Here is a 7,500-nt window from a genome sequence, read left to right as displayed (position 1 = left end):
CATCACTTTGCAAAATGTTTGAACCACCTTAAATAGGTCAGCTTCTTGACAATGACTTAACTTTTGCATACTCTTTGCATTTGTGGCATCTCCAGTTGCGGTTGCTGTTTATTGCCCAGGTTGGTATTTTAACACAGGTGGGATGATACCATTCTTTGCATTTGTCATTACTGCACTGAACATATTCTTCTCTATTGTATGGTAGTCTACAGACACAGTAAATAGCAACAGAGGACTTGATGCTGCTCAAGTGGCAGGGCACTCTCTTTTCAGTTTTGGGGAATGGTGACATTTCTCCATTTTCCAGGCAGTCAACGTAGTGTTGTCGCAAAGATTCTTGATGATACTTCTGATTTGTTGGGTCTATACCATGACACAAATCAGTTGCAAAAGCCAGGGAAAACAGACCACAGTCACTACCTCCAACTTGTCGCTGGACTTTCTCATTGACAAAAGTGACTTTGTCTCCAGGATACATCAACATGCGACAAGCATGCTCTATTGATGTTGAATTCATATTTTTGTAGAGACTATCAAAAATCTTGACGGTACCAGAAGTAGGTGTGGTTGAAATTGTACTAAGACATACCCAGTGTGACCCAGTATTTATGATCTGAATGAACTCTGATGCAGCAGGGACAACAAGAGACCCCTTTACTACTGGATCAATCAGCCCATCTATGAAGGGAAATTGTCTCTTGAGAAGCATTTGCCCTGCATGGATCTCAGAGTCAAAGAGCCAATGGTTCTTCTGTAAAATTGTTGTTTTGCTTTCTAGGTAGAGATTAAGTTTGTAATCTGGATCGTCAGGATAACAATTTGCTATTGTTACCCACGATGCAGGATCTGCTGAATTTTCATCAACAATTATGGTATTTCCTAAAGTAGATTTGCCAAACTGACCTTTGCTAACTGTAGATGATGAACTGTGGCTGGCTGTTGATGACTGACCATTGCTGACTTTTGATGTTTGACTATTGCTCACTGTTGATGACTGACCATTTCTGACTGTTGATGACAAACTTTTGCTGACTGTTGATGACTGACCTTTGCTGACTGTTGATGACAAACTGTTGCTGACTGTTGATAACTGACCTTTGCTGACTGTTGATGACAAACTGTTGCTGACTGTTGATGGCAAACTGTTGCTGACTGTTGATGACTGACCTTTGCTGACTGTTGATGACAAACTGTTGCCAACTGTTAATGACTGACCTTTGCTGACCATCAGTGACAAACTTTCGCTGACTGTTGATGACTGGCCATTGCTGACAAGTGTTGTTTGGCTTTTGCTGAGTGTTGAGGACTGACCACTGCTGACTGTTGTTGATGGACTCACAAGGACTTTTGTTATGTGACAATCACTAACTGTTGATGTCTCACTGTTGCTGATTGTCCATAGGAGACTGTTGCTGACTTTCGATGATGGGCAGTTGCTAAATGTTGATAGCTGACTGTTGTTGAAATGCTCCTCTTTCACTTCGAGAGATTGTTTTTGCACACCTTGCATTTTTGAAGAAGGAGAAATGCATCTTTTTGGTATGTTAGTTGCATGGGGAGCATGAATGCTTTCCTGCTTTTCGTGATCGTTACCAAGAGGAGATTTTTTCTCTTTGGAGATAATGTATTCCCTTAGAGTAGCATAAGGATCATTGCTTGTTTTAGTTTCATTTTGGACATGGTGGTTCTGTTCTTCAGTGCGCTGTTTCTTTGGTAAAGAGGGGTGTTTAGAACCTTTCTTTCGTTTAAGAACACTCTTTGAGTTGGACCTCTTGGCTTGCATGCTGTTAACAGGAACTTGAACTTTGTAGTGTTTTTGCATCATAGATGCAAATTCTCCAACTATGTTCCGAAATCTTCTTTTCTTTGGGCGCACAGGTAATGGCAGGTAATTTATAAAGGATGATTGGAGTTGTTTCTTGCTACTTTGTTGATTAATCAATGTTTGTGATGAGTTTTCCTTTTCATCAATAGTTTGAAAAGTTGTGAACTTATTGAGTAAGACTTCAAGAGAACTGTTTAGGTCTTTGAGGACACTTTCATCTTCAATATTGTATGTCAGAGATGTTAGTCCTTTAAGTTTCTCCCTACATATTATTGCCTCTTGCCTGATTTGGCTTTCAATACCTTTTATTTTCTGTTGTGGGACTACTGCTTTGTCATCTGGCTGTTTTTCTGGTATCTCTTCATCAAGAACATTGTCATTTTCTTTGTTACTTTTGTATTTAGTAAAATGAGCAAACACATGCTCCTTGTCTAGTGAGAGATAAGGGTTTTCGCGATATTTTTCTGGTAATGTATCCCACTGCCAGGTGGGGAAGTAGTTGAAAATTGCAAAAAAATGCTTGCATAGCAGGCCAGTATGGCAAAAATCAGGACAGCTGCAATGTGGCATTACATCCCTGGAACCAAAAGACAGATTGTACCAAGTGTTTATTGAGAGTGATCTCACTTGGAATTGACCAACTTCTGTGTCAGTGCAAACTTCCTTAATGTGGTGAGGTTCCACTTCAACAGCTGATCTTATTCTCTGTCTGCAATGGTTAATAAACGGTCTGGGTTTATTGTGCAAGTATTTTGGCACATCTGAGTTGTAACGCCTGTACTGTTCACTGCATTTTGTATAGAGCTCCACATACCTGGAAAATTAACAGCTTTTTAATGTGCTGTTTCTAATGTATTGATATCAGACTTACATATTTCAGATTTGTCACATTATTTAAGTGGCTGAGACCTATTTCCAGCACACTCCAGCACATACTTTGATTGTACCATAGTACTCATCTTTATCAGTTTATGCAGCTATAATACTGTTTCCAAACTAAAATGCAACCCTTACTTAACAAAAGTAATTATGATCATTTTCTTGACATAATAGGTGAACAACATGGAGTAACCTGTGGCTTTAACTGGTTATAACTCAAAGACAAGCTTTTATTATCAAATTTTAATCAGTATGCTAAGATGTAACTTGAAAACTTTAAAAATATATTTTGGAAGCTATCTTAAATAATTCAAAATTTGAGGTGTAATGTAGCATAATGATGATAGATCAATAATAAAAAGAGGGGTCACAGCTGAGCTTGTTTTTGAGTTCTAACAATAGAAAGCTAAAATGAGGTGTGTTTTCAATAGGCTATAATGTTGCTAGTAACCTGTTTTGCCGAGAAAATTGTAACTTTTAAGCAAGGATGGTGCATTCATTTGGTTCCAGTAATAATAGCATCAACTGATAAAGAGTGGAAATATTGATCCATCAAAGTATACATGGTGGAATGTACAGAGAAAAGGTTTGACCCACCTTAATACATACAGTGAGCATGGGAATTTTTTGAATTTGCTAACTGCACTTCTAGTATCTACTTGTACCTTCTGTATTTGTCTGGTAAAAATTCCTCAATTAATGTTGTAATCATCCCACTGAGGCTGTTGTTATTTCGGTCCTTCAGGTACTGGTATTTCAAGGACTCATTCTGTCCCTCAATGCCATTGTTGGTGTTGATATTTAACATAAATCTGTCTCGCCTGAAAGCCCACACCCATCGCTGTAATGTTAAACAAAGTACAGGAAACTTGAACTTTTAAATGAATTGGTGTTGATGCATGTTAACAGCTCACAGTATCAATTCATGATTGCTTATACATGGTTCGTACGCTTTTGACTTTCTGAAATTCCATGACTTTCCATGACTTTTTCCATGACCTTTTCCGATTTTCCATGACCCAATTGTTCAAATTATTTTTCTCAATATATACTTAAAGTACCATCAATTCGTTTTTTCCTTGCATGTTAACCAAATTGTAGAAAAGAAGAAGATGCTAAGACCAGTTAAATTCATACGTATAACACGGAATCTTTATTTCCGTGCAACAAAATGACACAAGTGCAACAACACGACGTAAACAGATACTTTTTTACTAAACTTTACAGTCCAGAACTATATCTTTTAAATTTCCTAAGATAAACTTTACAGTCCAGAACTATATCTTTTAAAATTTCCTTATAAAACTGTACAGTCCAGAACTATATCTATTAAAATTTCCTAACAAAATCTGTACAATCCTGACTTAATTTCCTTACAAAACCTGTACAGTCCAGAACTATATCTTTTAAAATTTCGTAACAAAAAATGTATAATCCAGACTTAATTTCCCAACAAAACCTGTACAGTCCAGAACTATATCTATTAAAATTTCCTAACAAAATCTATACAATCCAGACTTAATTTCCTAACAAAATCTGTACAATCCAGAACTATATCTTTTAAAATTTCGTAACAAAAACTGTATAATCCAGACTTAATTTCCTAACAAAACCTGTACAGCCCAGAACTATAAAATCTTAATTTCCTTACAATACAGTCATTGTTTCAGTGTTCACAATTGCAGTATGAGGTTTCAGTTTTCATCTACAATATAGAAAAATATATGAGTGCATCCTTGTATGGTAATGGTAACAAATCTATTTGTTCTATGGTTAAATGCTTGCAATTCTGGTAAATAACTTCAAGAAAGCAGTACTTTTGGACAGGTTGTCACTCGGACTTATTTATCACACTCTTCCAATTCCTTGTTTAAGTTTTCTAGTTCTATCTTCTTCTCCTTTGCTGCATTTCTGAGTGCATTTGATTCGGTTAACAAGACGAGCTGCCTCTTCACCTCAGCCTCTTTAGCTAATTTGTCAGCATCAAACTGTAAGGTGGTGATCTCTGTTTCAAGTCTCTTCTTTTTCTTCTGGAAATCAGCTTTTGCTTCATCCACAGATTTTCGTTTGTGGCTTTTGGCAACATTTTCCGCAAGCTGTCGCTGCTCTTCAAGATGGGCGTGATACCGCTGTCTTCCTGCTTTAGCAGAGGTAAGAAGCTCGCTCGAAATGACCAATTTATCAAGTCCATCAATACTCAATATGTGGTCATGAATGGTGCGTTGGGCAACGAAAGTGGTCTCCTTCATATTCTCAATCATTAGCTGTCGGTTAACGGAAAATCCCCTTTCTACACTTGCTTGCCCATGTGAGAGACACAAGAGGAATTTCACAACGTCCCACAGTTTGGAAAGTGAACCGACAAGACCAATGTGTTTTTGGAGAAATGCATCCAATCTCTGATCTGTAAAGTCAAAGTCTTCAAACTCAGACTTGTGCACCTGTGTAGCCCGTTCCGTAAATTCACTGTACTGTGACAACAAAATGTCACAATCATGAATATCAACCCTCTTGCATTCTACCAATTTCTTGAGGACAATCTTGAACCTCGCACAGCTTGCTTCTTTCTCTGTCACAATATGAATCGGATCCAAACAGCACAGGTTCCTGGCAAGGGAATAGGCAATTGGGGTCTTCTCAATAAGTTTTCCAACTGTAGCTCTAAGGAACGACTGGAATTCCTTCCTAAATTCATATGTCTGACGATCACTGATTTTCTTGGCTGCTTGCAATTCTTTCAGCTTCGTGGCAGCAACAAAACCAACATCCAACTTCTCCACGTCAAGGCAATTCTCCCTCTTCTTGAAGTCAATCTTCAGAAGCTTTACTGCAGAGCTGGCACCCTGGAGTACATCAGCTTTGATGAACCTTTTCATGAGACCACGAATCACCTTCTCTAGACTGCTGGCCACAAATGGTAGAAGAGGGCTGTCGCTTTAGAACTGTACCAGAAATGGTTGCAGCTGTTTAGCCACTGACTCAAAAGCAGCAAATTTGAGAGGCATTAGTGGATCTTGGGTTGAATCTCTTATCGTCTTGTAGGACTTTGAAGTTGGCACACTACATTTGCTGCTACGTTGCACCGTTGTCACATACAAAGTGACTTCTTTCCATATTTCCTGGGCCCGTACTACAACTGGCAGGTTCTCCAGCCATCTGTGCTTGCAGTACTTAATTGGAAATACAACACTGCTGGTTATTTCTGTGTAATCCTCTCTTCGTGCTGGTGAATCCACAAATAACCAATGAAGAGAAGACAGAACTTCCTGAATGCTCCAAGTAGATGCCTTTGATCCAGCTTTGAAAGCATTGTGTACAATGTGAAGTCCACAAGAGCCTACGTTAACTAAGATGGGTGCGTTTTCGTCAACCTCAAAGATCAGTTCCTGGAATAGCTCATGCAGTTTCCAATTCACGTTAGGCCCGTCCATTGACAACTGCAATATGTTGGACTTCTGAATCTTGATACTATCAAGGTAGCTAACGATCTTTTCCAAAAGGTCGTCGGCTGTAGCATGTCCCAGAAATACAGAGGTTAGGTACCTTGTCTGCACTCTGGAGTTCTTTGCATCCCAAAACCTAACATGCAGATCCATCTGCTTGGTTTGGGTAACTTTATTGTGCGATTCATCAAAAAGTAAAACAAACAATTCAAGTTTTGTGACTTCATCCGTAAGCTTACGTTGGAAATAGGGTGCTATGCCAAAACAAGCTAAGTAAGCACATTTTTTCTCGCCACAGGAAAACTTGCTGGCTATCTGGCTGTCCGGAAACATACGTTTAAATAGTTCTGGAATGTCCTCACAGCTCTTGTAACTATAGTGAGACAAGATTACTTTCAGTGCCCACAAAACTTCTGCAGCAAGTGTCTCATTTGAAGCCACATAATTTCTTATATCACCGGCACCGGAAGAACATGGCTGTTCAGAGCGTCCTACTTCATGTGAACCACGCTGGCTTCCAACAGCAGGTAAAAAGTTTCTGAGGCTGGCATTGCTACTCTCGTCTAAAATCAAATTAAAAAATGTTTGTTTATGAATATCGTCAAAAATGAGCCCTAATTAAATGAATTTACTGTCACAGAAATCCTGGAATCTCAAAATTTCACAATAGCCTCATCGAAATTGCAATCCACTTATAAAAATAAACCATATTTTACAGGCGCCGCAACAGAACTGAAGGAGGGGGGGCTGAAGCCATAATTAATCCCAATGCTGAGCCACAAATGTCAAGGAAAAATAAAAACTCACTTTTAGTGTATTAGTGTTGTATCGCATAGTATTAACTATTGTATAAATTTTGTATTAATAAATAAAGATGCGCTAAATAAAAAAATATGAAATGGCCGTTTTGCTAGTCCCTCATAATACATTAACTTTATATCTGAAATTTAATATACCTCCGAGTTTAGTCCCACCGGCCCCCAACCACCCCCCCCCCCCCCCTGCAGCCTCTCAAAAACTCAAAAGAACACTCTTGCCTAAACATCGGTACAATCCATGCATTATCTTTGTCATCCCGAAATTAAAAAGACATTTATTTATATTCTGTCGCTTTAGATGACAAATTCTTTGGTTCTGTTTGATTATTTTGCCGATTCTTATTACACCACAGCACTTAAATCTATGTTATACCCAATACAGGCTGCATCCTAAATGAATCACGAGTTGGTACAAATATCGAGACAAATATCTAACGCAAACATGCATTTTCTTGTCTTGATGCAAACTTTAAATTCTAGTAAATTCAAATTTGAACACACAAACGTACCTTTAACAGCATCGACGTGCTTCTTC

At 38.4% G+C, this 7,500-nt stretch overlaps 1 protein-coding gene, 1 long non-coding RNA gene and 1 pseudogene across 3 annotated transcripts in view; 1 reads left to right on the top strand and 2 right to left on the bottom strand.

Annotated features, from left to right (window-relative positions):
• LOC148723634 (uncharacterized) overlaps window positions 1–3,700 on the bottom strand; it is a 3,795-nt gene extending 95 nt beyond the window's left edge. Inside the window, exons 1-3 of the mRNA XM_088733281.1 lie at window positions 3,644–3,700; window positions 3,370–3,545; window positions 1–2,639 (exon numbers count right to left, since the gene is read on the bottom strand). The exon at window positions 1–2,639 is cut by the window's left edge and continues 95 nt beyond it. Coding sequence (XP_088589407.1) covers window positions 38–2,639; window positions 3,370–3,545; window positions 3,644–3,700 — 2,835 coding nt within the window. The 3' untranslated portion in view covers window positions 1–37. The remainder of the gene's footprint in view (window positions 2,640–3,369; window positions 3,546–3,643) is intronic.
• Window positions 1–7,500, top strand: part of LOC148723632 (uncharacterized) — a 14,844-nt gene that overhangs the window by 2,650 nt on the left and 4,694 nt on the right. The window lies entirely within an intron of this gene.
• The window catches only part of LOC148723633 (uncharacterized), a 4,379-nt pseudogene continuing 708 nt past the window's right edge, over window positions 3,830–7,500 (bottom strand). Inside the window, exons 1-2 of the transcript XR_015991413.1 lie at window positions 7,475–7,500; window positions 3,830–6,710 (exon numbers count right to left, since the gene is read on the bottom strand). The exon at window positions 7,475–7,500 is cut by the window's right edge and continues 708 nt beyond it. The product of XR_015991413.1 is annotated as an uncharacterized LOC148723633 (transcript). The remainder of the gene's footprint in view (window positions 6,711–7,474) is intronic.

Source organism: Stylophora pistillata, chromosome 9 (genome assembly GCF_964205215.1).
Source record: "Stylophora pistillata chromosome 9, jaStyPist1.2, whole genome shotgun sequence".
Taxonomy (NCBI): domain Eukaryota; kingdom Metazoa; phylum Cnidaria; class Anthozoa; order Scleractinia; family Pocilloporidae; genus Stylophora; species Stylophora pistillata.
Note: the sequence above shows the minus strand (reverse complement) of the source record. Positions and strands in the feature narration are given on the sequence as shown.